A 26085-nucleotide genomic window follows, 5' to 3' on the forward strand; every position below is an offset into this window, starting at 1 on the left:
TTGCACGTTGTTCGTTTGTTCGCCGTTCGCGTTTTTGCCGACGCGTTTTCGAATGTGAAAAAATGTGCGCCCAGCATTAGTTGATGTGAAATTAAACGCTGAATTTTAGACAATGCCGCAACGCACGCCAAGTCCCGTAGAAATGATTGCAACGCGCAGTTGCAGCAGTCCGGCCGTATCCGAGATCTCTGTGGGCTCGCCGAGTCCACCGCCGCCGACGATGAGGCCGCTCAACATAAAACGCTTGCGAATGCTTCGCAGTCCGGCGACAATTCAAAGTGTTCGCAAATGCAGCCAATTTGGGGCAGGTGAACGCATCAAAAGCTTTTCCATAGCCGACATTTTGGGCTGTGGCGATGATCGGAAGACGGCGGCGACACCAGCTGAAGCTCCAACTGAAGGTCCAACTCCAGCTCCAGTTGCAGCCGCAGCTTCAGCTCCATCTGTGCTGCTGCAGGAGCGTCTACAGGTGCCCATAACAGTCTCGCAGGCGGCGCCCTTGCTGCATGCCGGATTACATCCGTTTTTGCCGCCCGGCCTGCTCCATAGCTATGAGCAGCGCTTGGCATGGGACTATCAGAGGCAGCTGCAGGAGCACTTTCAGGCGCAGCTGTTGCGCCAGATGAGCATGGATCCCGCCCGAATACCGATACCCTCCGAGGATGGCAGCTCGGAGCGTTCACAGCGCTCGAGCAGCAGCAATGGCAGCACCGATTGCTGCCCCCTCGATGAAGCCAATAAAACAAACAAACCAGCAGCCTCAAGTGATCCCAGCCAGAAAGCAGGCGTGGCAGCAGTGGGAGCAGCAACCGCGGGCGGAGATACACCACTCGATGCACTGTTCCAGCTATCCACCAAAAACTTTGATGAGGAGCAGGGTGAGTGTGGCATAGAAGAGTAAGACGAGTAGGCAACCGCAAATAAATTAGATTTAAATCTAAACTGATTTGATGTTGGTCAACATCAACAGCAGCAGCAGCAGCAGCAACAGCAGAGGCAGCAACATCATTAACTTGGCTCGACTGGAGCGATTGATCAATTGTTGTCATTACGTCTTGATGAGATTCTGCTTAAAGCGTAAAAACAGTAGTAAGGTCAGGCAGCCTCGAGGTGGCTAAATCAATTTTAGCCATTACCAGACACGGTTTCTTGGTCTCCTCTTTGATTGCCTCCATCGTTGTTGTTGTTGTTGCTGCTGTTGTTGCCTTTCTCAATCTCTGATCAACGCTGATCAACGCTGATCTGGCGCATGCGTATCGTTCGGCATAATTTGCTTAGCGGCGTTGATTTCTCGTTAAGCTCCATGCAAACCCCCCGCAACCTACCCCAGCGACCTGTACCCCAGACCAGTCCATCAGCTCTCGTCGCTGACTCAATTGTTGCGAGTTCCATAAAGAAAAAAAGCAACAACAAAAAAAAAAGAATATATAAATCGCGGCTACTGAAATTGAATTTACGCGCCGCACGTACAGCCACAATTCGTGGCATCCTCCAACTGGCAACTGGCAACTGGCAACTGGATGCCCATCTAATCAGTTACTTATGCGGCGGCTACTGGCATTGACTGCTGGCCACCAATCTGATTATGATTATGATGCTGACGCTTACAATGCTGTTTACGATTATGTTTATTATACCTGTACACTCAGGCAAATTAAAGTACTATTGACGGTTTTTGTTTTTAATTCGGGGAAACCCCAAAATTGGGTTTTCTCTCATCAAGTTACTATTTGGTGAAAGTCGACAAATACACTAATTATTTTGCAAAAAGTGTCAATTTTCAAAATATTTAAGTTAGTCGCAGTTGAAAGTAAATAATATTGTCATAATTCTGTTGTAATTGGCGAGTTTTTTGTAGATCTTAAAATTTAAGCGAATATTTTGACGAAGGAAATATCTAAAGATGTTTCAACAACAAATCTTAAACTGTTTCTCTATATATATTTTATATTTTGTATTTGTATATATTGTGTATTTTTCATAGTATAGTTTATTCATTTTGTTGTTTTTCTTTTTGAGATATTTGAAAAGGTTCAACAATCTATTTTAACTAGTCCCAAAAGCAGTTTTATTTACATGCAATTTTTTTCAATCTCTGATATAATTTATATTTAATTTTTACTTTATTTCTTATTTTTGAGATGTTTTAAAAATCGCTTATTTTTGAGATGTTTTAAAAATCGCTTTAACTAGTTCCAAGAACAGTTTTAAGGAATTTCTTATTTTTCATTTAATCTTGTGGCTTTTTTTTAGTGTATGCATTGCAGTCCAATAGTTTTGGGCCCTGCGTCAGCAAATCTGATATTTTAGCGCCACGTTTCACAAAATTGTTTTCCCAAGGCTGCCACCATGCAGTCATCCGGTTTTTGCAATTTCTCTGTTGCACTTTGCAACAATCTTTGTTAATAAGATGTTGATCAAAAGCGCAGATCGCCGCCAGTTGAGCCGAGCGCGCGAGAGAGAGAGAGAGAGATAGACAGAGAGCAGACAATGATTCTTGCTCACTTCCGGCTGAGAGCAGTTGGCAGTAATTAGGTGGAGTACTTTAAGTTCTTAATAACCCTCATTGCGGGCACAGCGACACATATCCAGATAATTACAATGGAAATGGAAATGGAAGTGGAAAACGTGGAAATGGCTGAAAAGCTGTTGCGATTTCGTAGAATGAAATTGTCGTTAGGGCTCGTCAATTATAAGCACAACATTATCAACGAAAAAAAGAATAATGCTTAATAATGGCTGAAAGGCAGGGGGTATTTGGTGGAGGTCTGGTGGCACGGGCTGCTTCTGCAGCTGCTGTTCATAAAACGCCAAGACAATTGGCACAGACAGTTAAGTTATTGAACGCACAGACGCACAAAGAGGCAACAACTGAGTGAGAGAGATAGATCGTGCTGGCGAGAGAGAGAGAGAGAGAGAGAGAGAGAGGGAGGGGGAACAGAAACGGATGCAGCCTTAATTGCAATTTAATTACTGAAAAACTTTTCCCACTTGACAAAAGACTGCCGCAATGGCAGCCAAAGACTCAAACCAGCCAAGCATGAACCACAAAACGCACAACAACCAAACCAGCAACAACAACAACAACAACAAGAAGACTAACAACAAAAAGATCTTATGATGGCACTTTGAGTTGACAGTTGATTTGACAGATAGCAGTGTAAACATTTTACACAACACGCGGGCGAAGTCGAAACAAATTAGTTCAACTAGACGTATACTTAATGTTGAGTCAAGAGGGTGCCAAAAATCATCGAATATATTGTAATTTGTATAATTACAAAGTCATGAGCAGAAAATGTGTCGAGCTGCTTCGCCAGCTGCTAACTACCATGTAAACTAGATTTTAACCAACATTGTTAGAATGCAATTTTCAGTCACGTCATCAACTGCCTGGCATACCATCAATGCACCCATCCATCTATACATCTATCCATAGTCATAATAAATCGACAGTTGGATGAGTTGATGGCGAAATTGCTTTCCTGTGTAGGAAACAAAGGATAGATGCAACTGTATATATATATATATATTCCAACATCTGTCTGGGCAACGTGACATCCAAAATGGCGTGCCATGATTATCGAACGCCCACAAGTGGCACGCCCATGCCGATGTTATGCTCATAGAACATGCAGCCAATATGTACATGGACATTAGCCAGATATATATCAGACATATTAGTGGCAATTTGATTTTTAATTCCCAGTTACAATATTTGCTCAGAGCCGTTGGTCTTTCAACATCTGATAATGATATATGTTCGGACTGTATAATTAATTATTATGGAAATTGTTTGTAGCTTGAATAAAATCAACTAATAAGCAGTTAGCGAGTGCAGAGATTGACTACAACGATACTAAGTGCATAAGAGTGTTACAATTTTAGAGTATTATTTTATATAATTGATCGAAAACCAGAGCTTAACTAATTATGGAGTTAAGCTCAAAGCAATATCCGTGTTTCACTAACATTTGGCATATGTATTGAACCTTAAAACTAATTGCAATATCTGCGAATAATTATAAACAATTCAGTGAAACACTTCAGAATCAAGTGCGCATAATAATCGTAAAGATTTCAAAATGCAATTTCATTCATTTTAAATGCTTTAGCGGGAAAGGGTAAGCGCGTCACAAGGCGTATTAACCCATTGGATAATCAAAACAGTGGCTGGCAAAAATCAACAACAGTTTTCAAACATAAATCAAGCAAACAAAAAGAAAATCCAATAAAGTGAAAAAACAATTCATTTCAAATGATTAATAGCAGCGCAACGTTTCAACAAAAATTTGTTAATGACATTAAAACCGGAGAAAAAACAATAAATACAAAAAAATAATAGTATATATATATAAGTTAAGGCTACTATGAAAATTACAAAGTTAAAACCGCAAATCGATTGCCTCAATAAAATTAATCAAATGACTGCAGGCGCGTAAAAAAAATCACAAATTCTTACAGACAGCTGGAACTGTGTTTGGGAGGTTGCTTCTATGTGAAATGGCATGCAAAATTGCAAAAAAATAAATACAACAAAAAAACTGAATGGCTTTGAGCTTAGCTAGCCAACAAGTTGACAAGCTGGCGCTCGAACAAATTCGCTAATTAACGGTTGCGCCTCGAAGAAAATAAGCAAAAAAAAAGTGATTTTCTTAACAAAAAAATGTGCTTGTTGTAAAATTGGCAACAAAAATATGAGTTAGCGTGTTGTATGGCCATAAAGCATTTGAATGCCTAGTTGGGGCATTAAAAATTCGCAAAATACCAACAAAACGAAATTGCGTGGCAGTTCTTGTAAGCAGCAGCTATAAGAATTCAGCAATTTTGCTTTCACTCCGAGCCATGCTCCTCCTGCCGCGAGGCTGCATGCCACACACTCACACACGGGTGGTCCACAACAACAGTTCCTTTGTGCAAATTGCAGCCGAACAACAGCAAGTGACTCGCTTGCTTAAAGGCGCACACACATATATATATATATATATATATATACATATATATATGTTTATATATATATATGTCAGACTGTAAGGGGTGTGCAAAGCAACGCATTGAAGGTGTTACCTGCACGCTTTTGATGAGCACTAATTGAGCTCAAGTTGCATTTTTCTTAGCCAGGCCCATTACCCCTCCGCGCCACGTCAAGATCAAAGCCGGCAAGCCGGCCATATAAAAGCGTATATAGAGACAAGCGAAAATCAAGCATCGACAGCAAGACAACTAACACTGAGAGAGAGAGAGAGACAGATAGAGAGAGAAAGAGAGAGATAGAGATAGAGAGAGAGAGAGACAATTGCATACACACAATTTTTGGCAATAACTTTATCAGACGAGGCCATATGGGAGGCCCAGCCAAATGTTGCCTTACCAAAGAGAATAAAAAGGGTAGCCAAAACAAATGAGTTGACTTCAGAGTCGAGAGTCGAGAGCCAGATCCGCTGCCAGACATATGGGCGGCCCAGGGCAAGTCAGGACCTTGTCAAAGTTCTTAAAAACGCATTCGCATTCACACTCGCGTTTATGCCAAACATTAATCACCACGCAGACCGCCAGAGCCGTGAATTTTCAGCATGTGAAGAGGCACATCAAAAGCCCGCGCCACGCACTCCAAAAGCCATTTAAAAACGCTTTTTCTCTCGTAAAAAAAAATAAAAATAAAAATAATAAAAAAAAAAACAAGACAAGAAAACAGCCAATGCCCCAAGTAACCCGTTTGGGCCATTGGGCAATTGACCAGATCCGCAATGCAATTGCAACTGGCCACAGGCAAGGAGTAAAGAGAATTCGCGATTCATTTTTAAATTGATGCGTTCAGCCAAACGCAAATGGGGAGTTGCAGCCAAAATGCACCGGGAAAACCTCACTGATTGATTGACTGACTAGCCGGAGTCTTCTGCTCGTTATCGCTGTGCTTTGTGAGGGGTTTCTATATATGGGTCACTTGGCGCCTAGAGAAACCAGTTTTCCGTCTCGGTGTGGGCAATTAGCCCATCGCAATTCATAGTGCCTCACTAGCAAACAGGTACTGCCAACATACATAGATAGGAAAGATCGACAATCTTTGGCACCACGAAGTTAACACACATTTGTCAACCAGAGGTTACTTGCTCACAACTCGTAACTTTAATATTTATTTGATTGTTTACACCGAAGCCTGGTTCGATGGCCATGAACTTTTTATAGGCTCTTTCTATGACAGTCAAATTATTATCAAGCATATCTATAATCTATATGCCTATGAGTTTTTCATAGATACTAGATGCACAACTAATAACAATCAATAATATCTGTACTGAGTAGGATCCAAGTTTTTATGCCAACAACTATGACAAAATTGTAATACCTTCTGCAAGGATACAAAAAGATATGTTTGTTAAACGAGAAAATGGTAAAGTGCAACAAATCATATTTACATGGGCACGGCTCGAAAGTCCGGTACTGTCTACATTGAGTCTTTGATGATAAATGCTGAAAAGGCAGCATAAATGAATGCATTGAAATCATTAGCAACGATGCCGAACAAACGAGCCAAAGAGGGCCCCACAGACTCAGACTAGCGGATGGGGAAATTATTCACAGCTACGGCTTCACAGCTCTGACATTAAGGAGCTCCGAGATGCGGGCTGCAGAGTCTGCTCCAAAGGAAGTGCCCGCAAAAGTGTCCCAGCAGGCAGGCAGGCAAGCAGACAAGGTGTTTTCTTGTGTGTCTTCTGACCCATTAGTTGCGCCGGCAGGTGCCTCAGCTGATGGGTTCGAACTGCATGTCGACACTTCAGCAGTTGTGCTCTAGATCCAGAAAGTGGATCGCAGCTCGTTTGATGCGAGATGAATGCGCATTATAATGCAAAATTTAATGTTGAGCAGCGGGCAATTAGTTCAACTCAAGCAAGCGACATGTGCTCCATTTGATACAAGAACTTCAGTCATGACGAATTGCTAACATGAATAATGTGACTCTTATTCGATAGAATGAGCGATAAGTGATGTAAAGTAGAATACCTACAGCAAGCTGGATATATATTTATATATATATTCTTTTGGTTTTTCATCCTACATGAAACATTCATCAGATTGTATAACCATTTTAGTTCTGTATTCATATTGACAATGATATCTAAGAAGAGGTCTTAAATTAGATTATATATACAATATTCGAATTAGCTGATCCAATAAATAAGTTATCCAATTTTGTACGTAATTTTTGCGTTTGATAAAGTATTTCTGATTTACATTTCAGATATTTAATCGCTTAGCAAATTGTAATAATTGACTTAATATGCACCAAAATTCAGCCTGAGAGCTTATTGAATTATCTTAACATATTCTTCACAGTTCATTTATCGCACAGACACATCTCTATTATGATCATCTCAATCAATACCTTTTGCTTCCGTTGACTTTCCAAATTGTTATTACAAGTCCTCACTCTGCACCCTTACATGCGGGAAGGGCGCATTCAACCCTCCCAAAACATTACTAATACCCTGAAAATACCCTAAACCAAATGCCATAATAAAAGCATAACAAATTCCAAACAATTTCGAACATTCAAAGCCAAAATTGAAAAGAAATTCAGTGATTTGGAAAAATGCACAAGTTGTTTACATGCATAGCCAACAACGCCCAACAACAACAACAACAGCAGGCAGCAGCAATAGCAGCAGCAGCAGCAATAAACAACCACCGCAAGAAAACAAGCAGCAGCAGCAACAACAACAACAATAACAGGAACAACAACCAGCCTAAAGTCAGCGACAAACTTCACGCTAAAATCATTGGAAGCTGTGAAAAATGTTTCTTCCCCGAAATGCGCAGCAACATAAAACTCAACACACAACAAAAGGGGGCGGCTGCTGTCGTTGTTGTTATTGTTGTTGCTGGCAATGTCAACAAAACGTTTAACACCTTCTTCCGCCCACAGCAAGGCCCTTGGCTGGATGAGGGGACACAGACTGTAGCTGCCACTGCGTATTTGTTTAATCGTTTATTAAAGTGTGAACAAAATTAATTTGACTATTTTGATGCACTGTCGTGTTGCAGTTGTTGTCGTTGTTGTTGCTGTTGCCGTTGCTGTTATTGCTGTTGAAGGTAAATGACTTGCAGTCGTTGACAAGATTAATTAATCGCCGTCCGCTTGCCGAGTGGGTGAGTAATTTGCGGGTGTCGCTGCCAACGACGCGTATACGTTTTGCGTACAACTCAAAAGCTAACAAAAATTATAAAAATAAAAATACCTCACATTGGCAATAATTGATTTTGAGTTTTACGGCAATTTTTTCGTTTTTATTTTGCTTTTTACATTTCCCTTTTTTCTTGTGCGCTGAGTTTGACGCGGAATTATTGTGACAAGTCTTGTTATGCCAGCGAATATACTTATACTTATGCGATATGTATACCCTTACCCTAAGCCCCGTACTTCAGGCCCTGCCCATACTGGCAGTACCCCGTAATTCTACCCCTCCAGCCCATATGCTTGTGTGAGTAGCTTATGTGCAGGCGTCATCGTCGTCGTTGTCGGGCTGTTTCATGTTTTCGAGCTGGCCAGTTGCAGTTTAAGCCAGCTCAGACAGCAAGATTCGCGTGCGTTTCTGTATGTGTGTGTGTGTGTGAGTGTGAGTGTGCACTTTTGACAAGTAATTTAATAAAGCCAGCGACATGACGCGCTTGTTGTTACTGTTGCTGTTTATACATGCATCCATCCACATAAGCCAAGCCCGAGCCACAGCCAGAGCCAAAGCCACTGCCAGAACCAGAGTCAGAGTCAGAGTTTTGGCCGTGGCCCAAGTCAAAAAGTGGAAGTGGAAGCGCTAGCCGCCGGCTCGAGTGCCAATGTCAGTCACTTAGTCAGTTAGTCATTTATACAGGCAGTCAAACACTGGTTCCCCAGCCAACCTCATTCCGGCCTCTTGTTGCTGGTGTTGTTTGCTTGATTCCAATACGTTTTGTTGCCGTTTGATTGCAGCTTGTAATCACAATTAAAGTGTTAAACACAAATGCCAGGGGCCAACTAGCCAAAAACTAAAAAAGAAATATATATATATACATAAAAACACACAAATTCAAAAACACTGCACAAGGGTTGGCCAACTGCCACTTAACCTGGGGATCGGTCTTTCGTTTTTTTTAGGTTGGTGTTCATCATTTCATTTACATGTCTGCTAGTTGACATGACATGCCAAATAAATTACATCAAATTCCAATACAAATCTTCAATTACACACTAGAAATATCAAAATACTTTAAAGTAAAACTTGCTCATCTTAACTGAATATATTGAAAATTTAGCTAGTCGATAAGCAGACGAAATAAAGAATATTTTCGATCAAATTTAATGACAATTATTATTATATTTTAAAATTTATTTTTATATAACAGCTAATAGACTGAATAGACTTGTAAATAGTTTACTTAGTATCAGAGCACGTTTAGGACATAAAGCATTCAGCAATGCCAGTTACCGAAGACTATAAAAATGATTATATCTGGCTAAGTGTCTTAACAGCCTCATTAAGGAAGGCCCGAAGTTGGCCTGGACCTAAAGCAGGGCTGCTATCGCAGCTATCGATCAAAGTCAGCAGCTTAATTGAATTTAATGTGCCAATATTCCAAGTGATTCCGGGCGACTTCGGACTCGATCTTATCGGACGACTATACACACAAAACATGTGTAACGATATGGATCGGCACTTTTCACTAATCGGTTTGGTGTTAATTTATGGCGTATCTTTATGGCTGGGCAGCCAGTCAACTGCTTCCGCCTTGGCGGCCATTCTTTGGAGCAGCATCACCAGCCGGAGCAGTCAGTCGGCAGCTGGAGCGCTTCAGAAGCCACTTGAGTGTCTTTGGGTCGCTCTCGCTCTCGCTAATTACGGCAATTAAAATGCACTAAATACAAGAAACGAATCGGAAAATTTCAATGGATATTGACTGCATGGAAGACGCCTTCAAGTGGCTGCCGGTAGCGTTGCCAGTTGTGTTGACTCAAGTGCCTCCAAACTTCAGTCAATTCCCGCAATGAGAATTAATATTAATAAAGCATCTCAGCTAATCGGCTCCAGCCACTAATTAGACCCAAATGGAGGCATTGTAAAGTGCGAGTTTGAGGAAAAGTACTTTCAGTTTGATGATCCTTTTGTGCAGGATCTGAGTTAGATGTCGCCGCTGATTAGCCAAGTGCATAACTCAAATGTGAATAATGCCGCTATTCCATTAGGCGCAGTCTTTGGCGATTGCAGCATATTGTTAGACGAACTGCAACAACAACTGCAAGTCATAAACAATTTCAATTGCCGGTGCACATTCGCAACACTCAATTAACGCTTTTCAACAAAGACCTAACAAACTATGCACAACAACAACAACAACAGCAGCAGCAGCAGCAACAGAAACAGCAACAGCAACACGCAGGCTGACAGCAACAGCTACAGCAGCAGCTACAACAATAACAATAATAATAATAATAATGCATTCATCACTTTATGACAGCCACATACAAACTTGGCCTAGACAATAGTGTCAACCATAAAAAGACTGCAAAACTTGGCCGCGTATCTATTAAATTATGCTTAACTATGCGCTTTTGTTGCCCCTCGACACTTTCAATGTATTCCAAATTATTGCTGTTCTTGTTGTTGTTGTTGCTGCTGGTTGGCTGGGATCGTGGCTAACAATGGCCAAGCTACTTATGGCCCAGCCAGGCAGCTGTAACTGGATTGATATATATAGACAAGAATACAAACATACATAAGAAGCGGCCAACAAAAGCGATCGAAAGCAGATACCATTCAGTAGAGCAACTTTGAGTACACTCGAGTGTATTCATATCTCTGTCAACAACTACATATATATATATATATATATATATTCGCTGCCAGCAAGTCTGGCGTATAAGAACAACCAAATCAATTGGCAGTATAAAAACAGCTAAAGGACTTAAGTTATATGACACACAAAATCTGACCAAGTGACTCTCTGAGTGTATCGAATTGAGTGTGAGTGTGTGGTATGAGTGTGTGTGGAATAGCCGGTAAATGATGTGAATTCCTTTTAAATTCTTCACATAAGCTTTCTGCTGACTCATACGCGGAGAATTTCGGAATATGTGGCAAGAATTCGGCAATTTAAAATGGGTTAGAGAAATGGGTCAAATACAGATATGAAAGTTTTTGTGTTTTTTGCACAATTAAAAATTAAAATTAAATTAGAACAACTCTTAAATTCCTGGGTATTTAATTTATGTGGTATTTGAGTTCCTCAAATTCAATTTTAATATGAAAAGTATTTCTGATCAAATAGATAGATTAATCAAATGTTTTTGGGTTTTTAATTAATACATTAATAAATAAGTATGAGATATGGTAAAGAGATTCCAATTGACTTCAGCGAAGCATATGTATTTCTATTTTTCAGAAATATATTTGCAATTAATATATTAATAAGTAATTAATAGATATTCTGCCCATATTCCAGCATATTAAACGCATTTTTATGTTAATTGAAATGAGCTGCTGCTGCTGCAGTTTCAGCTTCGGCTTCGGCTACAGTTGGGCAGAAGTCGATAACATTTGTAAACGTCAACGAAATTGTCATAAAGCATCATTTGTTGGCCAGTTGCGGCCACTCAACTGCCACAAAAAGCGTCGCGGCAAACGCTGCGTATGCGTAATGGGCGCTTAAGCGACCGCAACTGCGGTCTGCAACTGCAACTGCGACTGCAGCAGCAACTGCCTCAATGCCCCTGCGGCAAAATTGGCTTGCAGAAAATGCCAAAGAGCATAAACTACGCAATTTATGCGTATTTGGCAGATCAGAGCCGTGGCCGGCAGCCAACGGGGCGTAGATTTAATTAAATAAATTCCACGAGCTCGACGCTGGCGACAACGACAATGACGTCGACGTCGACGGCGACGGCGACAGCGACTGCGAGGCGGACTGCATTGACAAACAACAAAAATGTGTGCATACATTTTTCAACACACACACACACACACAACAACAACACACATACATTTGCATATTTGTCGCTGGCAATTAAATAAATCTGTGCGTTGTTTGCAGCTGCAACAAAAACAAAAACAAAAGAACAACAACAACAACAGTTGCTCAAATTTTTGCATATTAATGTTGTAAATTTATTGTTTTTCATATTTTATTCACTCGCCTCAACGAGCATTGCAATTACACACGCCAAAGGCGCAAAAGGTGACACGCCCACCTCATACATATACCTATATATACATGTGTGTGTGTGTGTCTGTGTGTGCGTGTGTGTGTGTGTGTCTGCTTATATAACTGTCTGTAGTTGCTTGCAACAACATATATCAACGGCTTAACAATTGGCTCTGACATGTCGTCAGGTGGTGGCCACTGCCTTCAGCACGGAGTTCGTGTGCCAAGCTCAACAGAACACCAGAGCACCACAACCCCCTCCCCCCACCCCACTTCCACCCCTGCACTCCTTGTTGCACGACTGCGTGCGACACACGCATTTTGATACTTTAATTTATGACCTCGCGCGCAGTTTATTTGTCATGACAAACGTCCATAACTGTAACTAGTTCTTGGCGTGTTCCACATGCAACTGCAACTGCAACTGCAACAGCTATGCAAATGGACGCTGCTTATATTAGCAGCATGTCAGTGACATCGGCGCTGGATCAGTTTTACAAACTCGTTTCCAAAGCAGCCATTGCAATAAGTCTTAACAACATCGATTTCAATCGCATTTAAATTCCCTAAAAGTTAATAACTTACATTATCTCATTATGTCTATATAATAGCGACTTAACTATGAACCCATTCAAAGTGCAGGAATATATATTCTTGATCAGCATCAACAAAGCAAATAAAACTCAGGTTTACCTACCGCTTAACAAGTTTATTTTATTAAATAAACGACGCTATTTTAATGGCATATCCTTACAATTGATACATATTATTCCCTGATCTGAAGGGATAGCAAGATAAAACACTAACTGACTTCCATGCATGCTTACATTTGAGTGTGCAAAACTTTTTAAAGGGAAATTTCGCAATAAAAGTATAATAAAATGGTCAGATGGGTTCAGGATAGTCTTGTAGTCGAGTGACTATAGAATTCTTACTTGTTTTCACTTTAAGCCTTATAAGTATAATGCACATCTTTAATTATTAAATTCCTTGTTTCATAAACCCAACAAATTTAACATAAAGAGAACCCAGCAATTTTAACCAAGCAGCTGATTAAATATAATTTCATTTCGATTAAATGTGATCGCAGTCTCTCTCTGCCCCTCTCTCTTTCTCTCTGTCTCTGCCCCTTTCATTCTGCCTCTTTCTTTGCATTGTATTCATGTTATCCGACATTTTAGTGTCGTAAAGGCAACTATGGCAACTGGTGATTTTATGGCGCCCACTAAAAGGGAAACCTACGAGCGCACCAACATAAGTAATACAATCGATTGGCTGCCTGCTTGCGATTACGACTGCTTATCTGGCTGGCAATATCGATAAACATAAATAAAATAATATTGTCCCGGGCAACTGAGCAAGTTCCAACCCGGGCATTCTGCATTCGAAGAGGGAGGGGGAGCCGGGGAGCAGGCAGTCAGCCAACGCCTTTTGGCCAAGTGGCAGTGAACATGCAGGCGCACATAAAGACTCGCAATAATGATAACGATAACGATAACGATGCGCAGCGGTTGTTTTACAAGAAAATTATGTGTTATTAGCACACGCACACACACACAGAGAGAGAGACACACACACACACGTCCTGCTGCGTGAGTTATAAAGTTGGCTGCTTTATCACAGCGACGATCCCTGGACTCGAATCTGACCCGTAACCGATTGCCAGAGGCGGGTGCACGGGGCAGGGGAGGGTGGGGGAGACTATGAGGATTATCAAGCTGAAAATTAACTTGTTTTTGAATTGTGAGTTCTGCTCGTGCCTCAGTCAGTATTATTGCTGCTGCTGCTGAGGCTGCTGCTGCGTGGCACATTAACGGAAATTTATCATAAATTCCAATACCCTTGCCTACTAATGGGCGTTGATTAGCTAATTTGCTGCGCTCGTTTCATTTCCCACTCTCCGAATGCCTAATGCCGGAAAGTCATTTCAAATACTTAATGCCTTCTGCTGATGCTGCTGATGCTGCTGCTGCTGCTGCTGTTGCTGCTGCTGCTGCTGCTGTTGCTGCTGCTGCTGCTCAGTTGATCAGTTGCTCAGTTGATGATGATCATCATCGTTGTTCGATCAAAAAATCGTCTACATATTTTGCCACGTTTGATTGCCTACCTCATCCCTGTTTCCTCGTCATCTCTTGGCCCGGCGGCATGTTTACTTTGATCTCACGCATAACAAAAACTGGAAAAAAAATAAATAAATAAAAAACTAACTTTGCCAACTGATTTGCTTTGCTCATCGCTTGCCTCCACGATCCGAAGTGAAACGCCCCTCGCCTGACCCGCTCATTCACACACCGCTCGAAATAATGAATGAAATCAAATCCAAATCGAAATTCTAACTTAAATTCAAATTTAAATTAAATGCCGTTTTTTTTTATCTTTCTGTATGTGTTTCGTGCGCTGCGTTAACTGGATCTGGTTAGTCCAGTGAAGAGCTCCGACTGCAGATCACTTGCAGATTAGCATAGCGATTGCGCGTTCCTCTCTAATTTTCGGCACGCATGCACATGCAACAGTTCCCACTCTCTACCCCACCCTCTTACACTCTCACTCACTCTCTCCCTCTCTCTCTCACTCTCTCTCGCTCTCTCTCTCTCTCTCTCTCTGTCTACTCGCTCGACTTGCTTAACAATGAGAAGATTAATTTATGTTATTAAGTCGGCAGTGCGGTCTTTGATCTTGGCTCCTCTTCTCCCTGAGGTGTAAGGTAGGCAAGCCAATGCGGTGGCAATGCCGCCACCTGAAGAACCAAACCCAGCAACAACAATAACAACAACAACAACAAGAGTAAGAATCATCACATCGATGAAAATCGAGTCTGAGATCTGGATGGATCGCACTATGAACCATAGACTCTAGTCTGGGCTACCTGCTGTCTCTGATTTGATTGCCCTCCTGAACTGTCCCCTTGGCCCCTTGCTTTGTTCTTGCTGTACTACCTCAACACAGAGCACAAAGTGAGAGTGCTCTAATAAAGACAGTATCCGACTTTGAGATACTTTGTACCTGTACTTCGATTTGTAGATAATAAGTATTATAATAAGTTGCACAACAAATAAAAACACAAACTGTGGAAAATGTATTCTTCAATAATATAATATATAATAATAAGGACATAAAAACACACAGCTGGAATTGAAATGTATTCACACATTAACAAATTCGAAAGTAATGAGTAACTCTAAAAATGATTTTCATCCAAAAGTTGGTTGAAATGAGAGAAGTATCCAATAATTAAAATTTTGATCTTGATAAATATTCTTGCTATACGAAAGTATATATATTAAATTGTATGCGTCTGGCTCTATTAACGATCCAGATTCAATCAAAAATATGGTATCGCATATCGATATTTATCGATTTTCTTTCTGACAGAACTGTCAACAGACAGACCGACTTAGACTCAACGCGTGGATGGAATAAGACAAGTCTTCTTCTCTCTGTAACATAAATTTCATAGTACTCAAAGCTACCCTGTTTTGTGTGTACAGGGTATCATTCGAGTCGCATGTGTATAGCTCAAAATCGATCCTGGTTTAGATATTGCGTGCTGCCAAAGTCTCAGATTCATTAATTTGTAATTTATGACAGCTTGTCATAATATCAACGCTTCGTCTGGCTCCTCAGCTGGCTGTTGTTGTTGTTGTTCTTGTTGTTGTTGCTGTTGTTTATTGTAATACAAATTAAGTTAATGCTCATTAGGCAGCAGCCGAGTTACCAAGTTACCAAACTTATTGAGCAATGTCTCTGGGCCATGTTAGCGGTGGTTTGTTTAACAAAGCATCATCATCTTCGATCCGTTCATTTGTCTACTCGTGTATTCGTCGATTCGTCGATTCGTCGTCGTTGGATCCATTCATCTATGGATGTGCTGTTGTTGCCTTGCTGCTTGGGGGCATTGTTGTTGGCTTTATGCTGTTGTCAACGCATTTTGTTGTGCCACCAATAAAACGTCGGCCCCTTTCATCTGTCGGCCAGTTCAAAGTCCCAGCGAACTTCTAACTCAATTAGTGTGTAGTTTTTTAAACGGTTTTGATTACAAGCACTTTTTTTTATTTAACTTTTTTTTTGCTTTTTCCTGGCCTGCTAAACTATCGAAGTCCACTAACCGGCATAAGCACACACAGACACACACACACACGTGCGTACATATAAGTATATAGTAGTTATATGCGTACGCACATGCTACTTATAAAGACATTAAGCCAACTAACACTGGTCCGTCCCAGTACAGCCTCCGTTTGGCCTACTTTGGAGGAGATGAGCAGAAGGTCACTTAATCAGTGCAGAGGATTCAGAGCCTGGACTACGTACGGTTGTTGGGAAGCGGGCTTTGCGGATTGGAGGCTGGTAACGAGCGATCTTTAAGCCGAGCCGCTCTTTGATCGCATTTTAATGATGATGACCATTGTTAGCTGATGTTAGCGATTGCACATACAGATTTTCACTTAACAATGCCGCCGAATGCTGTCACCCCCTTTAAGGATGCATGCCCCTGAGCCACCACCACCACCACCAACAACAACAACAACACAATTCTGCCGTCTTGCCACTCGCTGTGGCAGTGGCTTCTAAAAGCCGTGCAAACATAAAAATGATGTAGCACGGACAACGGCAAAGGCAAAGGCAAAGTCAACTGCAACAGCAGTGGCAGCGGCAGCCAATGGACTCAATGGACCCGCTCCCAAAAAAAAAACTGAAGCCATGTGCCAAGTGCACAAATACAAACACACACACACACACAGGAATGAAGACTGCAGGAAGCTCTGGAGTCTGAAGAGTGGAGTCTTCCACTCTGCCTTTGCCCCAGCATCGGTGTCTGCAACCAAATTGCAACGCTACATAATTTTTATTATTCCTGCTCTGACCAAGCAATTCTCGCACTGTGGCACAAAATGACCAAAGAGATCAATCACAATAGAAGATCAAAACCAATTTTATACTGAGCTTAGTATTGATTGAATGTATATAAATATATATGCAAATAAATTCACTTTCAATGAATAAATAAAATAAATATCTTGCTATTATGAACTTAGATAAATAACGTCCAATAAATAAATAAAATGAATATTGGCGAATTGTGTTATCAGAGATTGACTAATGGACGCAATAACATATATCAACACAACAATGTATCAGAAGTGGCATAATTTATGATTATAGTGAATGGATCGGTATTCTATGAAATGAACAAAGAGATTGCGCATTGTGATTCAAATGAATTGAATAATTTACATTAATGGTTATTGTATAAATAAATAAATAGGAATAATAATCTTAAATTAACTAATACAATAAACTAGAATACGTACAGAAAAACGGTTAAACTATTGCAAACACATCCTTTTAGTTTAATATGTATTATCATAATATTATTATATTAGTGGAAAATAATCATTCCCATCCACTGTCTGAGCAAATCGTGCGACTGCAGCCAAGTGCGCCTGGGGATGTAAGACCATGCAAGTCCAACTTGAGATCGAAGTGGACGTCGTCGTCGTCGTCGTCTACCGTCTGACTGACTTCATTGCTCTTTACGTAACGTTAACTTAAGTATACGTTGGCCGAGCGCCATCTCGTTTAATCTACCTTTTAAAGGGCGTGGCCATAGTATTTTATATATACTGATCAAAGAGCGCCGACGCTTTGTGCCTGGGCCGACACGACGATGACGACGAAGTTGAAAACGAACACAAAGACGAAGACGACGCAGTTTTTCCCCCCTTAAAGCTTTACATAGCTTCGAGATTGGCGAGATCGGTGAACGGTGATCGGTGATCGCTGGAAAGGGGGAAGGAGCAGTGTGTGGTCGTTCGTCCCATAGTTTGGGCTAAGCATAGCTTTACGTGTTCATTATTGAATTAAGGATGACCACGTTTTCGGCGCTTCGTTTGGCTGCGTCGGTGTTGCAATTGATTTGCCAGCCATTAAAATCAATCAAAATATCAAAAAAACACAAGTATATCGTGGCTTGCAATTATATATTGAGTTTGAGATTCCTGCTCGCTCGATCGATTGCTGGCGCTCCGCTTTTATTTTATATACACATATGTACATATATTTTTTTTGCTTTTCATTTTTGTGGGCCATCCAGGAAAATGGCGCGCTAACGGTTTGTTGATATACCCATTCATGTTTTTGGTTTTTTTGGTATCCCCTTTCATGTTCGCAGCGACTAACTAAAAGAAAGTCGTCGACAATATGAAGAAATTTAGCCGGCACTGATGAGGCTATTAATAACAGGCCTACAGTTGATTACGGACCCTGCGGTCCCATTGACATGTTCTTTGGCATCGCAAATTGCCAGCACTTGCAAATTATTGGACATGTTTATGTTTGCAGGATGTAATTCAGCAATCACAATAGCTGCGGGACAACATCAGTGAAATTTACGCAGTCCCAAATGCCCAAAAAGGGGCGAAGAAAGTCAGCAAGAATTTGATGAGCTGGAAATCGAACTCTTCCAATGCAAAAATATATATTACCTCATTCAAAATTTAGACTGACTATGAAGCCATTAGTTAAATAACAAAATAAGCAAAGAAGTGCCGCAAAATTTACATGCCTTCGCATAATTTTATTGAATTTCACTTAATTTGTGTTATTTATCTGTCCATAGATATTTATGTATATTGCTAATAACACCATAAAGAAGACTTATTTCATGTCTCAGAATTTATTGTCCATATTATAAATTCTTTGATAAGGCAGAAACATTTCCAAATTCAGAATTTCTATTCTATTTTTCAGTGAAGAATATATGAAGAACTTCAACATAAATATTATTAATATTTTACTAATGGCTTCAAAAAAAATAGAACCTTTTAGTTTTTTGATTTTGAATAAGAAGGCAATAAGTTGAACTTAAACATTTTAAAAGGCAGATTTATTGCCGAATTATTATTCAGATATAGAGAGAGAGAGAGAGAGAGATAGAGAGAGAAGCTGGACAATGAATACTATATACATAGATATATTTAAATAGATAATTTCATACAGCCAACTCACTGCTCCATTTGGAAGTGGATACCGTATTCAACTAGTTCGCGCTATTTACCCCAACTTCATCTGCCCCGCACCCGATTTGCCTTTAAGAAATTATAGAGCGCGTTACGAGCGTGTAAACAAGCAGCCAACGATGACAGTTAGAGACCCCACCAGTTGAATGAGAGAATGGGAGCCCATATGGTTAGCTGTATAGCTACACAGACGACGCGAACATTTAAAACCCATAGAGACCTAAATGAAAATACCTAAATTTATAACTTTCTCGTTATGGAGCGTTGCGTTCGATTTTTTTCTTTGGGTTTTTATTTTTATTTTTTTTTTGTGGATCGCTTGTTTTGAAGCGCAACTCTCTTTTGTCGGCGGCTAAATTTGTCTCATCTTCTTATATTAATTTGTGTTATTGTATTTCGGCTTTTGGTAGCAGCAACAACAGCAACAATAATAACAAAGGTAGCCAAAAGGTATCGAGTTTTATAACCTGCTCGAACTCATCAATTTCGTTGCTAACAACACGCAGACACGCCAAAGTGAGAAAAGGTATGCAGCCAGCTCTGCCAGCCGAATCTGAATCATCATCTCATCTCTTCTCTCCCTCTCACTCTCCCTCTCACTATCTATCTTCCCCCCCCCCCCCTCTCTCTCTCTCTCTCTCTGTCTCTGTCTATCTTTATCTGGGGATTTTGTGGTTATATTATGTTTCTTTTCCTTTTCTTGAACGTCATAAGTAAATTTCTTGTGTTGTTTCGGAGATTTCAAAAAGCCATTTAGAATAAATTAATGTGGACCTACCGCTAAAATGCTCAGGCGATCCCCGGCTCAGTTGGTTCTGTTCCGTACATGGACGTAGCCAGGAACCAAGCAAGGGGGTCCAAGTCAGCCCTGCTAGATATTATGGCGTTAGTCAGCATTAAAAAATAAAAATATCAGAAGTAACTTGCTAGATTACTCGATGACAACTGTGTTGTGCTGTGTTGCCTCCTCCCAGTCCCCCCTCCCAGGGACGCCCCTGTTTGCATTTTGTTAGTGATTTGCCCTTGTGTCGTTTTTGTTTCGGTGTCGGTTGCTGCAACGCTGAGTGAGTGCGTCGCATTAATCTGATCCCTCATCAGCGTGGCCCCAAACAGGATTAAAATTAGTTTTTGATTACGCTTTCGAGCTTCTGGACAACGCAATTTGTGGTCCCACTATTTTGGTTTTTTTTCTTTCCTTTTTTGTGTTTTCGACTCAATGCAACGCTGCGAACGCTTCCAGCAATTTGGAGCCTAAGATTGGGCCGGGGTCCAAGGGGTTTGGGGCGTATAATTAACGCTTTTAGCAAAACTCTTTGTCGCTGCGGCTCTTTTGCTCTTTCGCTAGAAGGTCGCCGCATTGTCATAATTTAAAAAAAAGAAAAAGAAGCTTTTTGAAAGCTATTGGCAGGTATTTAGCCAGGCTAAACCGAAAAATGTGAAATTCCTTGTGCTCATAAATCCCCACAATCGGCTTCTAATTGAGTCTTCCGCTGCCACACCACAACACAGCACAGCACAACACACACACACACACACATACATTCCACATGTCATGCTGCTGCTCTCCTGGCTGCTGGTGTACACCTCTCAACCTTAGGTAGAGCAGCTCATCTTACCAACTCGCCGGGCCGAGCATTTGATGAGCGTGTGAAACCAGCGCACCTTGTGTGTGCTGCTCAACGAACACTTTTCTTTGATGCTTTGATGCGATACTCATCTTGGTAGCACACACACACACACACATACACCATGGAGTGCTGATGATCTCTAGATCTCAATCTCCTCGGGCTTTTACTTTGGCTGCTGCTCTTCGTTCTGCTCCGGATTAGATGCTGCACTTTATTATGGGGCTCGTTCGATGCCCGAGGGCTGATCGCAGCTGATAGCTGATTGATCTCAAGTTGGCTTTAATTGAATCGTTTTTCTTGCACTCTCTCTCCCTCTATCTCTCCCTCTCTCTCTCTCTATCTCTCGCTCTGTTTTTGGTTGCCTCTTAATTAACATAATTGCCACTGTTCTGCTTTTCATTCCTTTTTGACACTTAAGCGGCTCAATAGCCAACTGATTTTCTGATGTACTTTTCACTTAGCCACACTGGCAGATCTGGCCATTATAATGCGCCCAATAAAAGTGCAGTGAGGTTTAATGAATTGCTTTTAATTTATGTGTGAGCGGCAGCTACTTAATTTATCTAATTACCGCCAACGCCATTAGGCCCAGTTCTCTGATCTGGCAGCGATAAGGCACGAAAGGCGACAAATACATATATACGTCTATTTACTATATCTATACATAATGGCATTTGGGACGTGTCAGTTGAGTAGCCAGAACCAAGCCCTTGTTCTGAGCACAATGCGTCATTTTGTGTTTGTGTCTCAATTAGCAACGCTGGCCAACTGGCATAATTTATGCTTATTTTGGCCAAGACACCCACAGCAGAAGCGGCAGCTACAACTACTTTGTACTCCTGTTTTGACTACACTGAACGAAAAAAAAAGAGCAATCAATTTAAATAAAACAGAGCGCGAAACTTTGCGTCGATAGATGAACTATTTCGAATTATATAAGTAATTATATTATTAGCTGGTTGTTTTAAATATACACCAATATATTTCGAGATTCGTCTTCATATTAAAATAAGAATATTGCAAATAATAATCAATTACTCATTGTTCTACTGTTTAAGAAAATATATAATCCATATTTCATATTCTATTTCTTATTCTTAACTGGCAATGACAATAATATCATTAATTTTCAATAAGAAACTCCATCTTTAGAAACATATTTTGGAAAGGGACAATTAACAACGAGAAATTATATAATAGATTTAACAAAATGAAATAAAATAATAATAATAGTTCATTTGTTTCTCACTGTATTTCAAGAAGCACTTCAACATTTCCTTCCATCTTAAAAATGTACATTCTGAAAAATAAATAAATAAGATGAGCTGCTTTTTAAATAAAATTTCATTATTTTTTTCTCACTGTATTTCAACACAGACACACATCCTCTCTTCCTCCCTCTCCCTCTCCCTCTCCCTATCCCACTCGCCACTCGCCATTCGCCTTTGCTGTCATTGTGATTAGTTATGCTGATGACATTGTTTGTTCTGCCACTTCCACTTCCATCATCCTCCGCCCCTGCTTCGACCTGCTTTGTGGGTGCAGGCCATAATTCAGTTGGCCAATTCGTTGGCCAATGTGTTAGTCCGCATGTAACTTGTTAGTGCCAACTAGTTTGGGGGCTCAGCGCATAACTTGACCAGCCCCCTCCCAACCCCACCCCCCTCTCACAGTGCTGCTTTCATAATTAATAAAGCGCAATAAATGGCCAAAACACACACCCATAAAAACAGAGAGAAAAAAACAAATAGCAGCATATCGATTTTGGTCAACTCGAGACACCGCTGACTCTAATGAGAGGCGTGGCGTGGTCTTTTTACATGTTGCACGAACGAACAACCTATAGTTGAAGTGGGCGGCCTTCATTGCCCAAAGTTTAATTGGCAACTCGCTTCAATTTCATGCAGCTGCCATATAATAATGTCGGCTCTATTAACTTACACAGCTCGCAGACAATTGTTTAGGTAAACATCGGATTATTACAAAACTCTCAACTCGCAATATGCTTACGAAATTAACTTAATACTCGCCACTAATCGAAAACAAGAGAGAACGCCTAACTTAGGCACCCCGAATATGAATTACACTCTATATTTTAAGAAACTTCCGATTGTTCCTATGAAATCTATACAATTTACAGTCAGTTATTGAGAGTTTCTTACAAGGAACATAACATAACACGCAGAAAGTCAGTTTGATTATGATAACTTATTAAACAAAAGAGTTTTTCATCTGTTGACCAATTGTTGCTACTTGAGCTACATGATATAGTGGTCCGATCTCGAAAATATTCTCCTAAAATGTGGAAAAATTGGAATGCCCAAATTGGGTAATTTTTCAAAGGATATCTTTTGAAACAAAAGAGATTAAAACAATCTAGCTCATCCTTCGAACGAATTACAGTTAAATGATATTGTAATCCGATCTCAACCAGTATAATAAATCCTATATTGAATAACTTTTTGATGGTTGTATTTGCTAAACTAAAAAGTTGCTCATTGCATACTATTTATGATTATTTTGTGAAATATTTCGATAACTGCAAACATTTATTGCTACTCCCTTTCCGACTGCTCCTTTTTCCCCCTTTGCTCTGTTAGCCCAGTCAGCGTATTTCATAAATACGATTTATGTAATTCTTAGCAATATTTATACAGTGTAATAAAGATTATTATTATTATTGTATTATGATTCACATCAAACAATACACTTGCCAAAGAGTTGTAGCTGCCCCAGTCTGCTTTATGACTGTTCAAATACTGCAACATGACTTTACATTCAATATTGTGAGTAGGTGAAAAAATACACTCTTTTGGATAGACAAATGTAATAATAGGCGCACTTCCTTTGCCTACAGCTCTACTAGAAATGGGCGTGTTGCAGCCGAGTGGAGATAAATGAACTTTACAATAAACACATCACAAGGGTGTCAAAAATGGCTTCGGGTCAAAGGCAGGACGGAAGAAGACGCAAACCAACCCCTTATGAACAAAGGGCACAGGCTGCTGGCCGTTCAAGGAGCAAATTGTATTCATTATGGGCGTCTTAATTACTAATTGTCCATCATGTTTAACAACAATTGAAGTCGTTGTCGTTTTTTTTTTGGTCAGGGGTTAAAATGCACAGCTGCCAATGCAAAAGAGACTTCCTGCTCCTCGCCGGGCAGCCATTTCCGTTGCCATTCTGAGAGATGAGTGTGGAGCAAATGTCTATTGAAATTTATGCATTAATAAAATCCATTTGAATTCCATTGAAAGCCGAGCAAAAATTGAAAAAGCTCGCGCGATAAATAAAATAAACAATGCCTAATGTGATTTCCGCCGCCGAAGCCGAATTTATAATTTCAAAAAAAACATCAATCAGCTGGCGTATTACCTTTAAACATGCTAACAAAACAAATACCTAGCAATCAAAACCAAATCAAATCAAATCCCCAATCGAAACGCTTAAGAAAACAGCAACAATAACAACAGGAACAACAACAACAACAATAACAACAACAACAAAATTCCCATCAAGGAAATCATTCAACGCGTTGCTGCCAATAAAAAAGAAACACCAAAAACAACAACAACAAAAAACTCCAACAGAGAATCAAGCCCAAAACTGTGGCAGCGTGAACGCCCATAAAAACTTGACGATCGGGCCAACATCAAGCGATTTCTATATATAGAGTATAGTTAAACAAAGCCGCTTCAGATTATGCCAACGCTCTTTCTTTTTTTTTATTATTTTACTGCTGCCCAGCGATTTGTGTCTATTATGAATTCCATTGGTTTGTTGGCCTCTTGGAATTAGTGTATTAAAAATTGTTTCAACTGTGCTGATTGAATTGAAAGTGGGCTCAAAGGGCTGTAAAAGCCAACAAGCCAACAATGCTCAGATAGTTCAACTTAATAGAGGCACTCACAAATCACAAATCGAATCAACCTTTTTGTAGAGAGAGAGAAAGACACATCGATTCATAATTTATGACATTTCACACATTTTTTTGTATGATTCTTGTTTTTAGATCCCTCCACGCTGAACATCTTTGCGACGAGATCCAATCCAAAGAAGAAGCGCAAGTCGCGCACTGCATTTACAAATCAGCAGATCTTTGAGCTGGAAAAGCGTTTTCTCTATCAGAAATATCTGTCGCCAGCGGATCGCGATGAGATCGCCCTCGGCTTGGGTTTGTCCAATGCGCAGGTGAGTATTAAAATAAATATATAATACATATTTATGCTATATATATCTATATATTTGCTAGGTGATCACCTGGTTCCAGAATCGTCGGGCCAAACTCAAGCGGGACATGGAGGAGCTGAAAAAGGATGTGCAGAGCGTGAACAAATTGTCAGCGAACAGTTGCTTTTTAGAGAATGTTAATGACTTGAGTATTTTAAAGACCCGACCAGTCAGCAGATCCCACGCGATGCAGGACCACCCACCAAAACCAATCGAATCTGAGTAACAACCACAACTCCAACTCCAACGCCAACTCCAGCAGCAGTCGGGACAAGGAAGATCTGCGCATGCTGAAGATGATGACCCTAATGCGTTACTCGGATGGCAAACTGCTCTACAATCCACAGCCGGAATTGGGCCACTAATCAAAGTGATGAAATTTAATCCAACTTCTCCCCAACACACACACACACACACTCACACACACACACACACACACACGTGAATAGCCCAATTTGTAAATTGTTCTGATTATGATATGAAAATTCACGCACACACACACACACCCACACACACACGCGACTTCTAAATTGCCAAAAAATGAAAACGCAAAACAATTTTCTTTTTTTATAATGATTTTTCCTAATTGTAGTATTAAATTTCGCATAATTTGCTTGTGATTCGTGTCTATAATACATATATATACATATATATATACATATATACCTATATATACCTATGTATATAAGAAATTCGCCACACAATACATATTTATTGTATTAACTGATTTGTAGTTTATGACACATTTCTAATTTTAAGTTTATGCAATCTTAAATAAATATTGAAAACAACTAAAGTTAAAAAGCTGTTTTTTCTTCTTTATTGGAATTACTTTGAATTTCCCTATTAATATTTCCTTGAGGGATATTTTTCAATTGGTCTAGCTTTCAATTGGATTGAGGTAATTCCAATTTGCTGGAATATACGGATAAAGTTTGTCTGCATTTACTGCTTGCACGACAAGGACTTATCAAGCAGTTAGCTGCATAATTGGTTGTTGTCGGGACTAAAAGCCGGTTCCATCAAGTAGTTACACA

General features: G+C 40.2%; 1 protein-coding gene across 2 annotated transcripts; it reads left to right on the forward strand.

Moving 5' to 3' along the window:
* On the forward strand, positions 1-25696 carry LOC6567253 (homeobox protein Nkx-3.2). Of its 2 annotated transcripts, XM_001993832.3 has the most exons (4): positions 3-878; positions 24831-25009; positions 25071-25156; positions 25209-25696. In XM_001993832.3, the coding sequence occupies exons 1-4, from the start codon at positions 113-115 to the stop codon at positions 25411-25413; spliced, it is 1236 nt and encodes a 411-aa protein (XP_001993868.2). In that variant the 5' UTR covers positions 3-112; the 3' UTR covers positions 25414-25696. The 2 variants fall into 2 exon arrangements, with proteins under 2 accessions (XP_032596135.1, XP_001993868.2); XM_032740244.2 differs by lacking the exons at positions 24831-25009; positions 25071-25156; positions 25209-25696 and adding an exon at positions 16269-16298 and having other exon boundaries at positions 1-878.
* The last annotated feature ends 389 nt before the right edge of the window (positions 25697-26085 follow it).

This window comes from Drosophila grimshawi, unplaced genomic scaffold (genome assembly GCF_018153295.1).
Source record: "Drosophila grimshawi isolate 15287-2541.00 unplaced genomic scaffold, ASM1815329v1 contig_311, whole genome shotgun sequence".
In the NCBI taxonomy this organism is placed as follows: Eukaryota; Metazoa; Arthropoda; class Insecta; order Diptera; family Drosophilidae; genus Drosophila; species Drosophila grimshawi.

Coding starts and splice junctions, on each gene's coding strand:
- LOC6567253 (XM_001993832.3), top strand. CDS start 113: ATGCCGCAACGCACGCCAAGTCCCGTAGAAATGATTGCAACGCGCAGT. Junction 25,010..25,070: donor TGGGTTTGTCCAATGCGCAG/GTGAGTATTAAA, acceptor TATATTTGCTAG/GTGATCACCTGGTTCCAGAA. Junction 25,157..25,208: donor GTGCAGAGCGTGAACAAATT/GTCAGCGAACAG, acceptor AGTATTTTAAAG/ACCCGACCAGTCAGCAGATC.